We start from the raw sequence: 16,479 nt of genomic DNA on the forward strand, positions 1-16,479 counted from the left end.
GCTTTGGGAAGCTTTAGGTGTCAGACAGATGGAGTCGCCTATACAAAAGTTACACATTTACTTATACTGGAATACAGTTGAATGTCATCTGAATGACTGCGTGGCGTCTAGGTGCTGTGGCTACAAAGCAATAATTTTTCTTAATCATATATAATATAATATATCATTATAATGTGTGTAATGAGCCATAACTTCAACCTAAATCTTTTTTATTACCAATTTATGTGTTCTTTCCATCTAATTCAATTAGTTGTTTTCTGTTTCTTTGTTTTTTTCTGGCCCTTTCCTGGTCTCTTTGCTAATGGCCAAAAATAAAAGCCATTATTATTTATTAATAACCAAGGACCAGTGCCTCGGGGCACTGACTGCAAACACTGTTGCCTTAAGTCTTCAGTGAGGCAGGGACCGGCATCCCCGTGTGGATCATTATCGCACAACTGCAGTTGAAAGATGCAGAAGTTGTAAAGCCAATGGCCTTAAAACTAGTTATCAGTTACATCAATTCTATAACATTCTGGAAGCCAGTGTTCAAATGCAAAAATGATTGCAGGAAGTAAAAAGGCTTTTGCAGTAGTCTAGACATGAAGAAATACAAGTCTTGTCTTGAAATCTGTTTACATTTTTATAAAATTATAAGATAAAACATGACTACATTAGTTTCACTGTGTGATGCTGAAAGTTATCAGTTAGAGCTACGAATTATCGAGTAATTCGAATAACTATTATAAAAAATTCTTAATACAAATTCTTTGTTTCGATGCTGTTTAAGGCACGGCTCATACCACTGTCGCTATGGAAATGTGAAACATTTGTGATTTAAAAACAGACCTGAAATGGTACTCAGGAGCAATGTTAACCCCACACACACTGATAACACAACAGCAGCAGTGAGGATGACACTGGTGCAGTTTGCACACACGCTGCGAAGAGCAGCTGAGCTCAGGTGGAGCGAGAGAAAACGTGTTTCTAGTGTCCAAAACAGCAGCTCTGTAATCAGCAATAAAAGCTTTACTGGGAAGTAAAGGTAAACTTCATATACATATTTTATTGAGTTTGACCTTCTGAATGTACCTTAAGTTATTTATGCATTTTTTACTTGTGTTTTTGTTTAAATTTCATTTATTTGCACATTAATACAAAGGGTTTTGTTGTCCTTCTTGACAAACGTTTTCATTGGGCAGGGATAGCTCAGTAGGTAAAGTGGTCGCCCCATGATCGGAAGGTTGGCGGTTCGAATCCACTTAACGGCTACCCTGAGGTACCCCTGAGCAAGGTACCGTCCCTACACACTGCTCCCCGGGCGCCTGCTTAGTGGGCTGCCCACTGCTTCACTGAGTGAATGGGTCAAATGCAGAGAAAAAACAAGTAATTTCCCCACAGGGATCAATAAAGTATCCATTATTATCATTATTATTAAAACATTGCAAGGAGTTCATTTTGAAAAACCTGCACCGCCCTCCTTTGTATATTTAGTATTGCTCATTAGAGAAAAGTATTTCCTATCCAATTACTTGATTAAATAACCGAGATTACTCAATTTCTAAGATAATCGGTTGCTGCAGCCCTAATATCAATTCAGATACTGAACATATGAGAGACACCACCAAGAAGACGGAGCAAAGACAATATGAAGAGGTACAAGCAGCAAGATCAAGATGTTGATCTTGTATGAGGAAGAGTACCAGTGGTAGAGACTTCTCAGGTAATTCATTGTGTGGTGCTTTGAGAATGCACCATTACAAAGACAAAGGCTTTAGTTTAACATTGTTTCAGTAGTTGGCCTGAACATGGCCAGTCAACATTTGGCACCACTGTGAGGAGTCCAAGAAGACGAGAGACGTTTTTCTAAAGATGACTCAATATCATGAATTTATGTACAAAATCCTTTGAACGTGTCCATGTGTCAAATATACAGTACTGAGTGACAGAACCAGTGTACATTAAAATGCAACTTTTTTTGTTTTTAAATTTACATTCAGAAGTCTGTCATTCAACCATGTTTATACAAAAAAAAAAAAAAAAAAAAGAGAACAAAGATTCTCATTACAGGTTTAAGGCAACAACAGTTCCTGAATCCTGATAACATGGTTTTATGGTTATAAAAAGAGAAAATTTGAAAATAACACCCAAAACAAAAAAATGGTCCATACAAAATGTCTTTAAAACACAAGGGTCTGATCCATCACATCTGATTAGCCAAAATAAAAAAATGATAAAAGGAACGGGAGCATCATCCCATCAGAGTCCTTTTAACTGGTGTCCATCTTACACTAAGATGAAGAAAAAAAGAAGAAGAAGAAACCGATTAGAAAATTGTGTTCACAGTATTATCCAAATAATTAAGGAAACTGATTTTATGCAGCCTGATTACATACCTCAGCATTATAGGCATCCAACTGGGCATCAAGTTCCTCTGCAGAAAGCTGGGGTCTGTTTCCTCCTCCCCTCCCGCGGCCTCTAAAACCTCCACCGCCACCGCCGCCTCCACCACCACCTCCTCCTCGCCGCCTTTCAACCCTGGGCTGACCGAGCCTAGTCCGATCAAAACCTTTGTTTGAGCTGCAAACAATAAAAAGAAAGAGGGTTACTCCAGAGAACCTGTAAAAGCCTAACAAGCTCCCCCCACCCAGATAAATGGAAGAAAATTAATGGAATTTGTTGTCGATTTTGCAATAAATCACTTATCAAATCTCAAAATCCGTGTAATACATAAATTGATTTTTTTTTTTTAACTGCGTAACATCGTAACCCATTTTCAATGCCTATGTCATCACATTAACCCATCAACCTTGATTTACAACCCCAGATCCTTTTTTTAAAAACAAAAAAACATACCCTTGTGTATTCTGTGTGTTCTGTGTGTCGAATTCTGAAGTGGCTTGTTGGATTTTCATAGGGCGGCCTGGCGGGAAAAAAAAAAAATAAAAATAACAGAAGTATAAATTTAGTTAGTTACCATTAACAACACCCATGTGCACACGCCTAATCAAGAGAACAAGCATGGGAACAAATCCTCACCATCAAGCGGTACGCCGTTATAGTGCTTCATGGCTTTCAGTGCATCTGCCTTATTTACAAAGTGGACGTCTGCAGTTCCTTTACTGCGACCAGACCGATCATAGTGTATAGATGCCTTCTTCAACGCTCCGAACTCAGCAAACAGCTCCTAAAAAGTAAAATCTGGAAAATCAGTGCCATTCCTCAGCATCTGAGGTGAGCAAAATAGATCTGAGCTTAGATAATTACCCTGATATCAGAATCAGAGACACCAAAGTCCAGATTGGAAATCAGCAGCTTGCTGCCGTTTCCTCCGCCATTTCCACCACTGTTTCCTCCGCCGTTTCCACCACTGTTTCCAGCACGTCCACCAACATGCTCCTCAAACATATCGTGCTGCCATTTATCAGGCAACTCTCTGGGCTGTGGAGACAAAAAAAATTAAATACAGGCTTAGTTTATGTTTTGTTCTAGGAAACTCAGAGTGCTACTATGATGGCTTAAAGCACTTGAATATTGAATGTCTGAAGGCTATTGAAAAATGTAATCTAATAACCAGTTTATGGTCATTACTCCCTATAAACATCACGGGAATCAGGCTAGAGGCATCATCCAGGTCTTCACAGGAGGAGTCCATTCAAAAGGGATGAGAGTCTTTCTTCAGTGCCTGAAAACACTCTTCTTTCCACAGAGGTGGTGACAGTAAGGCAGCGAGTTTCCACAGGTTGGAAAAAGCCCCATGTTAAGTATGCGGCCAAAAAAATGAAGCAAAGGCCCCACTTTGAAGCAGTTTTGTCAGGATGCAAACAAAAAAAAATAGTTTGGTAGACAGGATTTCGGCTCTTTTTGCTCGAGCAGGCTATAAAATGCTGACAAAGCCAAAAACAAAAAACAACAACAGCAAAAAAAAAAAACAACAACAAAAAAAAAAAAACACTGCAGCGAGGGTAAAACATCCATATCAATCACAGCAGCCGAAGAAATACAAGAAAACAGGCACAGAAAAGTCCCTCAGAGTCCATGCTGGTTCAGCTCCTAGCTTCTCCTGTTACTGTTAACTGAACCATGCTAGTTTCCGGAAGTCCGTAATCACGTAATTACACCTTTAATGACGCATTTTAAAATACATTTCCAATATTTTAACTATTTTCACAATTTCAACCGCTTTTCTTCCATACCCTCGTGTACGGCGTGGATCTGTTGTTTCGGTTGAAGTTGCTCTGTCGGCCCCGCGCCGGCCTCGACGGCCCGCCGCCTCGACCTGAGCCTCCAGCCCGGGCGAACGTTCCTCTCCCGCGGCCTCTACCTCCGCCTCCTTTCTTGCTCATCTTGATAATGTCGTCCAGAGACATGTCCATCTTATCACCCATGGCGCTGTTTAAACTTCACCGACAAAGAAGACGGACAAAGACTACCGACAAAGCGTGCAGAGGAGGCTGTTTATAAGCTACCGGCGGCGCGATGTTGAAATTGACGGAAATGACGTCAGAGGGAAGCTTCGCTGACGCAGAAGCTCCGCCTTTTGAAAAAAAAGACACTTTAATAGTAAACGATTAATATGTAAATGAATATGTAGCATTTTCTATATTTAAAGGATAAGTGTGATATATAATATTTTTACATTTCCAAAACACAATGAAGTATCAAAAACCGTTTTGCTTGATATAAGCAGGACAGATTTAAACAGAGAATTCGGTTCAGTTATATTTACTTTTTTTTTTACATAGCACCAAATCGCACCAACAGTTGCCTCAAGCACTGAGAATAAAACCTACAAAAGACAAACGTTCAATTTCTGACCATGAAAACTACAAATAATTAAAAAGTAATATTTGGCAGGGAATATCGTAAATAAAGCAGCTCAAAGCTTGTGGCCATCAAAAGATAAAAAAAAAAAAAGTGATTTAGGAGAAGATTTCAAGGAGGTCCCTGACTCCACAAGCCCTAACTTTTTATGGTTTGGTTGATGGCAAAAGTTTTTATTACCATGATGATGGACTTCAAAGGCCTTGTGTTGGCATCTGAGACATATTGGGTCAACATTTCTGCTTTCTAGCTCCAGACACAAAAGTTCTTTAAAAGCAATCAGTAAAATGTTTAAAGTGATTCTAAAAAATATAGGGAGCCAGTGTAGAGAAGCCAGAATCAGAAATATTTAGACAAACTGTTTTGACTCATTCTTATACAGTATTCTTCATTAAACTGTTATATGTAAGTGATAGATTTGTTTTAACTGAAATATCACTTTGTGAATGTTTATGAAAAGTTAAATTCAAGTCAACATTTTAAAAGAAATAACAATAGTAATAAAAAGAGGTAGCGTTAATATGACAGAAGAACACAAATGAATAAGAAGTTCTTCTTCTTACCGGGATTAAACACAGCAGAAAAAAAAGGAATCAAACTTTTGAAAATTAGAAATATGTTATATTAGAAGATCCGCTCTGATGTAAATTATGATTTTTTTCTCATGCAATTTAATAGTTTGACATTTTCCAAACACAAAAAGCACCAATTTTATACATGCAAATAAAATCTGAGATTGTGTACTAGCTGCATTTTCACTGTTACTGCTGAAGTAGTTTAGTAGTACTTTGATACCACAGATAAGGAACAAAGTTTAGCAACATAGTTTCGGTAAGCTGTAACCTGTAAGCAGCACTGTCAACGGTCATAGAAAAAACAACAATGACCACCCAGAGCTGTTACTGAACTGCTTTCAAACATTGCCTGAGGATTTCAGTTGGTGGCTTTAATTTGCAGAATAATTCGCATTACACTGAGAGCCTAACCGTTTATGTGTCTGAAACCCACCTACAGGCCCACACCTTTTCCTGCATCCTCCTGACTGTTTACATGTTTCACACCACTGGTGCTTCTACAAAAACTAATATTCAGCAACAAGTGTATTTAAAAATGATGAATTTAATCAATCCAACAAACCAATAAGTGAATTAGTTTGTTGGATTAGATGTGATATTCCAGTGATTTATTAATTTAATGAAAAGTTTGTTATATTTTCTGACACTGATGTAGAAAACATGTTTGATTTACTGTAAGTTTTAAAATGATGAAATGAAATTGATTGTGGACCTACGTAGAGTGATCAGGTGATCCTTCTTTTTGTGGGACTGTACAGCCTTTTTATCCCGCAGGCAGAAACCTTTCTAAAGTGTTTTTATTTCATGACTGAAGAAAACAGCAAAGATTCCTGCAGGTCAACATGTCAGTACAAAGGTCACTACAAACACACTCAGACATTGGTGGGACATGACAAAAACTATTACAAAGAAAAGCAAATGCAGCTACAATAAACCCCTAATAATTCATTCAAACTGGTAGAAGGTTATTGATTCCTTTGAGGATTTTAATGTTTGGAGTTCTGGAGAAAGCCTGGAGCTCAAAAAGATACGTGTTGTTCATTAAAATTGAAATGATTACTACACATTATGTCTTAAAAACCTTGTGGATTATTGGAATTAAAAAGAGAATACTATAGGGGACTAAATTTTAGTTTCTTTAATGCTAATTGTATTTACCTAGCAGTTTCACCCAGCTGAACAAATAAACTGCAAATTAATCCACTCAAAAACATAGAGTTAACTTGTTCATAGGGGATAATCTGATTTCTTGGGTTTTCTCAGAGATACTTTACCTTGGGTATAAGCTATCGTAATGTTCATAAATCTGATTTTAACCACATTGAATTGATTTGAATTTGATGTGTATAACTGCCACATGCAGCAAAAAGGAAACATTAGTTATGAGGTTAATGACAGTCAGTTTCCAAGCAAAATGTATACGGTGAGATCATCACCAGGCCAATTATTTGATTTTACGCTGTTTAGATTTGAGTTTACGGCTCTGTGGAACATAAAAGTGTCTGATGATTATTCTCTTCAATACATCATGTCAACCAGTTAACCTTAGAAAACTAGTCCTGTTAGCTCTCAGTGTCAGTGAGGAATACTCTTTGAGAGTTCTGGCAAAATACTTAAAGACTTTCTTTTCATTTCATTTATTTATTCATTTCACACTTGGTACAACAGATCAAACAAACCAACCACACTTTCTATCAATAAAGCACTACAACCATGTGTGAAAAGGAGCAGGAAGAAGAAAAATACTTTCTTTTCAATTGCAAGCTGTTAAAGGAACTCGTAGCAATAAAACTGACAATGAACGTGATATAAAGAAACTACCACAGCTACAAACAGGTAAGCCAAATCTTTCAAAAGGTCAGGTTTGGCCCCCGGGGACATGACATTGACATGTGTTTGTGTTTTTGCTGTATAATCAGCTATTTCCATAAACGTACTTTCATTACAAAAATGTTTTGAATAAAGACCAAATCAAATGAGGAACCTGTAAATAGAAGTTACAAGATGTTAGCCCGCTTTCTATCACGCCACATTTCTTACCTTTGATCTTGTATCTGCACTAATCTAATTAATCTGTTGATTAGAAATATAAACTACCACATCAGCGGTCCATTAACTTAGCAGCCACACCTACTAACAGTTGAAGAATAACAATAAAATCCATTCAGATCCTCTCACTCAACTCTCTCAAGCAACAATTATATATCTTCAGTCGTTGACCTTTTAGTGTGGAGTCACTGACGTTACAATCAGATCATCACTGTCCTTTTGAGTTTCACAAACCTGTCCACGGACCCATCTCTTATCTCTTATCCCACACCTCTCTGCTCTTTATCTGTTTGCAATTTATCCACTGCTGGATTCAAAAAACAGATATTGTTTAGTTTCTTTCTTTTACTTTGTTTCATGTTGGAAATTAATAAGTATATTCTTGAACAAAAATATGGTTTATAAATAAACTGTATTGACTTATTTTTAGCTTTGGTCAAATTAAATAGCAGCATCAGTTTGTTAGAGCTTCGGTAAAGCCCGACCAAACTGGACCATGAATAAAATAAGGCTTGATGAGTCGAGGAAATCACAGTATTGAAGTGAAAGCATGGAAACCAGTAAACTAATAAAATTTATTATCTTAGTATTTCTGATACAAAAGCTATACCTTCACTAGCTGAAGCAGATGGCCTCCCCTCTCTGAGCCCAAATCTGTCTGACATTTGAATTTTTACATTGCAGTTTAAAGTGATTTGCATCAACTGCTTTTTGGCAGTATTAAAAACAAGAAAAATTAAAACAACACCCTCGATAACAGCTTTGTAATGAAAATATATGGGGCTAATTTAAATGAGTGTTACTATTAGAAATATCAGGCACACAAAAATGACCACTATGACTGACAGATTTAAAAAAAAAAAGGAAAAAAAGGAAAATTTCTGAGCCAGAAAAAGCTGGCAGACAGCTGGACGTAGCAGGGAATGTTAGCTCAGATCAGAAGACAGCTCACTTTAATGAAAACGAGCTCACAGTTCTTTGAGTTTTCAAAGTTAAAGTCACAAATGAAAAGAACACAAAACTAAAACAAAAGCAACACAGTAAACCACATGAGAAAAATTCAATTACAACAGTTCTGTGCTGGAAATGTTAAGTAGAAATGAAAAAAATGACACCTGTAATTTGTATATTTTTAAGAAACAGTCCCCAAATAAAAGGAAAGTAAGTATACATTCAACTTTGTGAACCTGAACCTTGTGTTGCACTTTTTTGCAAAAAAAAGTTACAATTTTCTGCAAGTTGACTAATCAGGGAATTATGTCATTGATTGCACTGTTTTAAGTTTTACAGGTCATCACAAAAACTACCTCAGTATGAACCTCTCTAAAACCCTAGATACAAACTAAAGTCGCCTCTATTTGTTAAGGAAACTAAGATCTCCCGGCATCTGCAGTAAATTGCTGGAGATGTTCTGTCAGTCTGTAACTGCAAGTGTGATTTTCTATGCTGCGGCCTGCTGGGAAGACAGCATCAGAAACATGGATGCAAGGAGGCTGGGCAAAGCAGTGAAGAAAGCTGGCAGATTGGACACACTGCGGGTGGTACAGGAACAGAAAAACATCAGTACTGGATGATCATTCGCACCCACAGCCATCAGGCTTTTAAATTCTCATACAAATAGGACATGAGTTATGTCAGACACTCAAGTTTCCCTTTGGGATCAAGAAAGTTATTCTCATTCTTATCAATGCAAATGTTCTGGCAGGAAACCCAATGTTCACCAGCTGAACAATGAAATGAAACTTGACTTTTAAACAGTCCAAGAATGAGCAAATCAGAAAGCCAGCGAGCCTTCATCTCCTCTTTTGAATTCAGTTTGTAATAACTTCTGTGCCCTCGTCCTTTCTTTTCATAAGTACATTTTTATTTGTATTTTTTCCCATTCCTCACACTGACCAAATTTTCTCACAGAATAAATAAATAAATAGACAAACTTCTCCAAAGATAAAAACAAACAAATAAATAAAAACGATCACAAATAAACAAAAACAAACAATCAAAAGTTGGAATCAGCGCGCCAAGGAGTTTCGCCTGGTGGTCACGTGACTTCCATCCTACAATACCTGTGAAAAGTCGGTAAAAGTCAGATTTCTGAGGCTTGCGATCATTTTATGTTCATTATATTCATTATTTATTTATCGAAATGGTTTCTTAACTTTGTTCATAAATATCTAATTATAAATTATTTTATAAATGCCTGATTAGTAGCCAGCGAATGTGGCTAAATTTTTAGCTAACTGTGCAGCAGAAAAATGGCTACTAACGGTCGTGAGGAGGAAAACACTGCTGCCGATGCTGCGATCTGGAGGCAAAGGCTGCTCAAATGTTGGAACTTTGTCCTGGTCAACAAGTTTTTGTTCCTAAGTGTGTTGGGGGTTGCTGGTGGTAAGTGATGACTGGTTAACCCACCAATTACTTTGTTCTGAGCGGTATGGTTTTGTGCTGCTGTTAAATGTATTTTAATTTCACTTTATTGTGATTATTCCAGGTTATTGTTTAGCTGCACAGCGCTCTGTGACTAAATGTCTGTGGAAGTGTTTTATAAATAAACTTACAGGGTTAATTTACTTCTGATGCAAGTCAAACAGTATGAGGCAAGTCAACAGGCTTAATCACTGAATTTTAATCAGGGTAAATGTGAATTAAAATAATGTCAATATTAATTGCGCATGCGCCAGTGGTTTCTTTATTTCCTTCTTTTTCTTTTATGTTGATAGCAGCTGTTATTAAAATGTTTAGCTGGTCACAGATGATCAGAACTCGCTCTTTTTGGCATATTTGTTGCAGGTGAAAATCCCACCAGGTTAAACAGCTACATCTAGTGGGATAATGGAGCCATCGCAGGTGTTTTCACCGTTTCCACTGTTGACAGTTGAAAGCTGCTGTTGAAATAATTCAAATAAAGTTTACATGGGAACATTAGAAAAGGTTGCTCCTGCAATTTATTTACTAAAATTAAATATTAAAATAAAACAGAAAGAATAAAAAGAAATACAAAATAAAAACCAAATGTGCTAGTTTATACCAAAACAGCACTATTTCTTTTTTAAATTGCAAGTGTAAATAAAAATACTCATTGTTCGTTTAAAAAATCTAACAGACAGGGTTTACACTGATGATTCATTCAGAGTAACTTTCATTTTTATCCAAATCTTTTACAAAGTTGTGGGATGGAAAAATTAGCACGATGAAGGCTAAAAAACAAAAATGAAGGGTTTCTGTCAGAAGTGACTAACTGCCAGATAGGTCTGTTATCTAAAAAAAAAAAAGTCGTCTTTGGGGGGATTTGGAACAATGGAGATATATAAATCCTTCAGTTGAGTCTCATTGTTTTAGGCAGTGAGAAACTGTATTTGGTATAATCACAGTTGGCTGTGTATATACTGTTTTTTCAGGCTTCTGATCCATGGCCTGGTGATTCTGCCAATGATCTTTTTCTTGTTTGTGAGGCGTAACCCCCTCCCTGTCATGAGAGCGGTCACTTTAGTCACTGCAATGCTGATCTCATCCAGGTAAGACACACACTGAGGGCGGTGTTCTGTTGTAATCAGAGGGTAAGTTCAGATGTAATCCTGGATTTACAGGCTTATGAAGGTGGTTCACTTTTTCCTTCCTGGCTTCTGTTAGGCTTTATTTATGACACATTTTTCCATTTTCTCAATACTGCTACTCGTGTTGCAGCCAGTTTCTATTATTAATTTCTGACATAGTCTGACCTTCTTTGTAAAATATGTTGGTTTAAGTGAAGCCAGATAAAGAAAAGGTTTTAGCAAAGGCCTCACAGCTGACCGAGTAAATGTTTTATAATTCCATAGCTGTTCAAGCACTAACAAATGATGTGCTGCCTCTCATAGCTCTGCTGCATTGCCCCTCATGTTTTTGTGCTGTGAGGAGAAACTGAGGATCAAAAGAAGAGTCCCTCGCTTCATGCTGCCCATCTGCACCAGCACCAACATGAACGGAAGCGTCCTTTACGAAGTGGTCGCAGTCGTTTTCATCGCCCAGCTCAACCGCATCAATCTGAACTTGAGCCAGTTATTTACCATTGCGTACCTCAGTATTTCTGTTGTTTCAGGCCTTTAAAAATGCATCATGCAGACTCTGAAGAGTCTGTATGCTTTGCTTTGGTGTGCAGTGTGACGGCAGCAGCCACCAGCATCGGCGCAGGAGGGATCCCAGCTACAGGAGCAGTGACCACTCTGTTTGTTCTGACAGCGGTCGGCTTACCTGCTCAGGATGCCTCTATTCTGGTGGCTGTAGAATGGCTCCTGTAAGTTTCGCTTTCTGTTCATTTTAATGTCTGACACATTACTACTGCTGCCTTTTCACATCTTAAAAACTGTTTGCTGTGTTTGTGTAAAGTTCCAAAGATCTCAGCAAATTCCTGAAGTCCTGCAGTAACTCGAAGTAACTGTTTTGTGGGGCTTTATCATCTTGCATGTCACTGTGGAGGAATTTCAGCCCACTCTTTTCAACAATGCTGCTTCAGTTCATTCAGGTTTTCAGGCATTCATTTATGCACAGCTCTTTTTCAGCCCAGTTCTAGCTGTCGGCAGATGGCCTCACATTTGACTCTAGAATAGTTTGATATACAGAAGAGTTCATGGTCGGCTCAATGACTGAAAGCTGCTGAAGGCCTGGGGCTGCAAAACAAACCCACATCATCACCACTATGATGACTGTTCATATTTGTATTGATGTGCTATGTTTAGCTGTTCATGTGTTTGAGGGTTGAAACTCATTATCAGAGTTCAGAAAGAACAATTTGCTGACTGGCTGCGTTCTGTGGTCATTCTTTGCCTTTCAGAGATCGATGCAACACCATCGTCAACGTCTCTTCAGACTGCATTGGTGTGTCGATCATCTATGAAGTGTCCAAAAAAGAACTGGAGGAGCATAGACAGGAAATGATACAGTAACTATGATGACTTCTTTTCTTTTTAACCATAAGATTTTCTCAGAGGTGCTTAAGGCCCATTTAGGATTTGTTGTTGTTACGATATGATAATTTAGCCTTTTCTTTTTTTGTGTCCCGTTTGGATCTTTAGCCACCAGAATTGTTGTCTTAAGGCCAAGAAAGATGCCAAGTGGATTTATTTTACCAAGTGGATCATCATGGCCTTGCCATATTGGTCCATTTGATTGACCTTTATTATAATTATGAATTTATTTTATTTTCGGTTGCTACAAACGGGACAGAAATGACTGGGGGATAGGACAGGGAGAAAGAATGAAAGAAAGAGAGGGAGAGAAAGAAAACCAGAGGGGAGAAGAGACGGTGAGAAGGGCGGGAAGAAAGAAAAAAAAAAGAAAAGAAAAACAAGCAAAACACCTGGATCACCTGTATGGAGAAAAAAAACAGAAGAGAAAGCAAACAGCAAAGAGCAACATAATAAAAAAAAAAACAGCACCATCACAATAAAGCTAGCAGTAGATAACAGTAGATACTAAATAATAAACTATATTGTGCAGCACGCAAGATAGACAGCACACAATGTGCTTTGAGGCAGCAGCCAAGAAAGGTGTAGTCCGCGTCTGTGAACACCCGTGTGTACACCTGTGTGCATACCTGTGTGGATCAGCATGCTTGTATTCCAAAGGTTTCTCCATGTAACGATCTGCTAGGGAGTGTGGGGAGCCATAGCCCCGTCCACCAGGGTATGAAGCAGGTATGGAGGAGATCCAGGCCCCAGATATCCAGAGGCCCCAGAGTACAAGGACCCGAGGAGGACCACCAAAGGGGGGGGAACCTTGCCTCCTGCTGGGGAGCTCCATATTCATATTGTCCAGTATGCTCCATCTGTCTTTACCCCTCACAGTCCCCGCTCGCTATTCTCACCTCCACACTCTCCCTCTTCTTCCTTTGTCTTCGGTCAACAGTGCCAAAGTTTACAAATTTACACCAGCACCTTAAATGTGTCATGCATGTGCACATCTGCAAAACTTACAGCTGCCTGGGATTTGTGGCATTGTTGCTCTGATTATGTCATAGCCATTGGCACAGCACCAAAATTACAGAATCTGGTCCTCAGAGGACTGCCTGTTCTGAGATCAGTTTCACCCACCATATTTTGAAATATTTAGCAGTTTAGTGACTCATATTAATATATCCCTTAATCTTTTCATATTTATTTTGGCCATAGTTGGAGTGAATATCTGACTTTATGGATGATAACCTGTTTGTTTATGTGTCTGCATGTTTCCACATACATCTCTGTATTCGGCTTTTATTCTAACTATGAAGCACTTGGGTTTTGAAAAGTGCTTTACAAATAAAGTTATTATTATGTCAAAGCAGCTACAGTTCTAACATTATGCCTTACCACAAACCAAAAAAGGTGAAAAAACAAAAACTAGTTGAAGTATTAGTGGTGTCCCTCAACTCACCTGTGCTCAATAAACGGAATGAGAAAAAAAGAAAAGTCAAAAGTGGCCAGAAAAGAATGGCCAGAGAATGGCCAAAAATTTGACCAAGTTAAAAAAAATCTTAATCTTCAGGCTGCAGAGACACAAAGATTTCAACAGAACAATTACCGGTTCCCTCAACAAGGGGAAAGCTATAAGCACATGCATTATTTCTCTATCCTCTCAGGGCATCTCACAGGAAGTGCAAAGTCAGGGTAGAGTAGCCACAAGAGACTGAAACCCAAAACAAAACGGACACTAAAATAGAGCAGATACACTGAAGACACTGCGCTGTCACTGAGGAAACACAATATTTTCAGGTCAGTGCCAGTCACTTGGGTCAAATTTAGGACCAACATACTGACTGTAAGAAATAGATCTACAGTAAGTCCTCATTAAAACCACAGTAAGTGGCAGTGTTGAGGGAATACGTCCAGAATACCTTTTTCATTTTGTCCCACCAACCAATTAGCTGACCTGAGGCTGCTGTGGCTGAAACGCTCCCAGGATGTGCTTCCATAGTTGGCCATAAGTTTCCTATGCAAATGATCCTTCACCTCTGACCTCTGTAAACAGTGCTGAGATAAGTTTTGTGGGCTCAGTCATTCATTTTGATTTATTATGAATTAACCTTATATGTTTAATATTCATACCAACATGGGGAAGCAAAATGCTCATCTCGACGCTTTAAAATGGGATCAACTGGAGCCAGCCTCAAGTGGTCACTGGAGGTACTGCAGTTTTTGGCACAAGAGGCTATGATGGCTTTTTGCGGTTTTCCTCTGTGATCGATTAGTTTGATGTCATTTTAAAGATGCAAATGCAGCATTGACATATGTTCATGTGAAACATGAGACAGAGGTTTTTTCACGTTAAGCAGGGAAATGACGGCAAAGTCAGACAAACTGATAAACTTTATTTAAAAAATAAGTATAAAAAGTCATACAAAAGACTATAAAGAGAACATTTAACTCACAATAATCAAAAGGCACAAGTAACCAACTTGATAAGCCGCACACTGCACACACTGCAGCCTGTTTGGTTTTGTTAGTTCAAAGCTTTCAACAGGCAAAAGTCGTAAAGTTTCTACCAAACAAAATCCAAAGATTCATTTCGTTCACAGCATTTAAAAAAAAGATCTGAAGCCCTGACAGGAAACAACAAATCTGTGCTGCTGGAGTTTTAGGTGGAGTCCTCCTTCCAGCGAACATCGACTCCACTCAGAGGGCATCCAGACCAGCTCTGTCAGCCCTCCTTCCACCAGACCTCCGCAGTCCTGGATCAAAGTTGAGGCACCTCACAGAGTCAGGATCCTGGACCGACGTGGCTTTGCCTAACCATTCCTGCAGAGCAGACGATTTTCAGGGTTTAAAGGCTGCTTCAGGGAGTCTCAGTCGTTGGCAGCTAGCCCGAAAAGCTCCAGCAGCTCCTTGTTGTCCTCATCGATGAGATCAGCCGGCTTCTCCCCGCAGTCGTTCTCCAGCTCGGGGTCGGCACCCAGGGAGAGAAGAAAGCTGAAAGAAAGATAAACCGTCGTCAGTGAAAAAGATCACCATGCTTCAGTGTCAGGGAGCGTGACCTTCTACATCTGTGGAGCCACTGTAAACATGATGTCAGCCTCCTCCAGCTGGCTCACTGCGATTCGTGTGGCTTCCTTGGATTTGCATTGCACACAATCTTCCCTTAAGCTAAACTTTTTAACTATAAAGGAGAAAGTCTCGAGGCTCACCGTGCGATGTCTGGGAAGCCATCACTGCAGGCCATGTGCAGAGGGGTCCATCCCTCCTCGTCTCTCTGGTGGATATCTGCTCCATACTGGACCAGGAGCTTCACACACTCCAGGTTCCCAGACAGGACGGCCTCGTGGATTGCAGCCATGCCTGCTCAGAGAGGAAAGCAGGACACAGTTAGCGCACTGAATAAAGTCTGAGAAGAAACATTTCTACTAGTGTAACTGAGCCTTTCATTTGCGTGGCTCTCACCGGAGTGGTAAATGGTGTCGAGCGTCACTCTCTGGGCTCGGATGAAGCGTCCAATCCTTTCTAGCTCGCCCTGTCGCACATAGTCCTGGAAAAGGATGTCATTGGGGAAGTGGACACTTCGGATTGGCTTCAGAGAAGCAGCGCCTCTGCAGGTGATTGGGATGTCCTGGCTGCAAGGTTTGATTCCCAAGGTCTGGGATGCAGGGCAGTGATAGTATTTCATCATGGTCTCTGCAGAAGTTTTCAAATGCAGCAACTAGAAAAAGATCAGTCGGTCTGTTCTCAGTGTGGCTCTCTTGCTTTCTAGTGAAGAGTTCCTCTGAAGGCCCGGCCTCCCCGTGGGTCTTTTTATACTCTGTCGGGCTATTTTAGGATGCAACACCTCACAGATCCAGTGGCGAGATTTGGAAGATGAGTAGTCCCTCTGGCAGGCCGTCCCACTGGCCTGTCACAAGCTTCACGTCTCCAGACATTACAGCCAGTAACCCTTACCGCTGCTGTCACCCCCACATGCCCAGATGCTGTTCACTTAAAGATAGCGGTGACATCTTGCCAGCTGGGAGGGGGTGGGAGAAGATGGAGGCTTCTAGTAAACACCAGGCGGTGTTGGTGGGGGGGTCACAGAGGGGTAAGGTTGCTGGCATGTGGAGGCTGTTGACCAGTAA

The 16,479-nt window shown here is 39.6% G+C and overlaps 2 protein-coding genes and 2 long non-coding RNA genes across 4 annotated transcripts; 2 read left to right on the plus strand and 2 right to left on the minus strand.

Moving 5' to 3' along the window:
- Positions 1–1,840: 1,840 nt before the first annotated feature.
- LOC113023193 (aly/REF export factor 2-like) lies at positions 1,841–4,483 on the minus strand. The gene is made up of 6 exons (XM_026169218.2): positions 4,176–4,483; positions 3,247–3,420; positions 3,019–3,166; positions 2,836–2,902; positions 2,376–2,559; positions 1,841–2,270 (listed from the first exon to the last, which is right to left on the minus strand). Exons 1-6 carry the CDS (start codon positions 4,365–4,367, stop codon positions 2,250–2,252), a joined length of 786 nt encoding a protein of 261 aa, XP_026025003.1. The 5' UTR covers positions 4,368–4,483; the 3' UTR covers positions 1,841–2,249.
- Positions 4,484–9,673: 5,190 nt separating this feature from the next.
- Positions 9,674–11,418, plus strand: LOC145429195 (uncharacterized). Its single transcript, XR_013909414.1, has 3 exons — positions 9,674–9,812; positions 10,823–10,939; positions 11,282–11,418. It is a non-coding gene; the product is annotated as an uncharacterized LOC145429195 (long non-coding RNA).
- Positions 11,419–11,556: 138 nt separating this feature from the next.
- Positions 11,557–13,188, plus strand: LOC113023610 (uncharacterized). The gene is made up of 3 exons (XR_013909415.1): positions 11,557–11,697; positions 12,235–12,342; positions 13,053–13,188. It is a non-coding gene; the product is annotated as an uncharacterized LOC113023610 (long non-coding RNA).
- Positions 13,189–14,728: 1,540 nt separating this feature from the next.
- Positions 14,729–16,319, minus strand: ppp1r27b (protein phosphatase 1, regulatory subunit 27b). The gene is made up of 3 exons (XM_026169788.2): positions 15,815–16,319; positions 15,562–15,712; positions 14,729–15,346 (listed from the first exon to the last, which is right to left on the minus strand). The coding sequence occupies exons 1-3, from the start codon at positions 16,038–16,040 to the stop codon at positions 15,223–15,225; spliced, it is 501 nt and encodes a 166-aa protein (XP_026025573.1). The 5' UTR covers positions 16,041–16,319; the 3' UTR covers positions 14,729–15,222.
- Positions 16,320–16,479: the final 160 nt, after the last annotated feature.

This window comes from Astatotilapia calliptera, chromosome 6 (genome assembly GCF_964374335.1).
Source record: "Astatotilapia calliptera chromosome 6, fAstCal68.1, whole genome shotgun sequence".
NCBI classification, from domain to species: domain Eukaryota; kingdom Metazoa; phylum Chordata; class Actinopteri; order Cichliformes; family Cichlidae; genus Astatotilapia; species Astatotilapia calliptera.

What these genes read in the sequence shown, in the direction of transcription:
- LOC113023193 (XM_026169218.2), bottom strand. Translation starts at nt 4,367, where the DNA reads ATGGGTGATAAGATGGACATGTCTCTGGACGACATTATCAAGATGAGC. An exon ending in GATCCACGCCGTACACGAGG is followed by an intron (nt 3,421 to 4,175) that starts GTATGGAAGAAA and finishes TTGTCTCCACAG; the next exon opens with CCCAGAGAGTTGCCTGATAA. An exon ending in AACACACAGAATACACAAGG is followed by an intron (nt 2,560 to 2,835) that starts GTATGTTTTTTT and finishes TATTGTTTGCAG; the next exon opens with CTCAAACAAAGGTTTTGATC.
- ppp1r27b (XM_026169788.2), bottom strand. Translation starts at nt 16,040, where the DNA reads ATGATGAAATACTATCACTGCCCTGCATCCCAGACCTTGGGAATCAAA. An exon ending in CGACACCATTTACCACTCCG is followed by an intron (nt 15,713 to 15,814) that starts GTGAGAGCCACG and finishes CTCTCTGAGCAG; the next exon opens with GCATGGCTGCAATCCACGAG. An exon ending in GGCTTCCCAGACATCGCACG is followed by an intron (nt 15,347 to 15,561) that starts GTGAGCCTCGAG and finishes TCTTTCTTTCAG; the next exon opens with CTTTCTTCTCTCCCTGGGTG.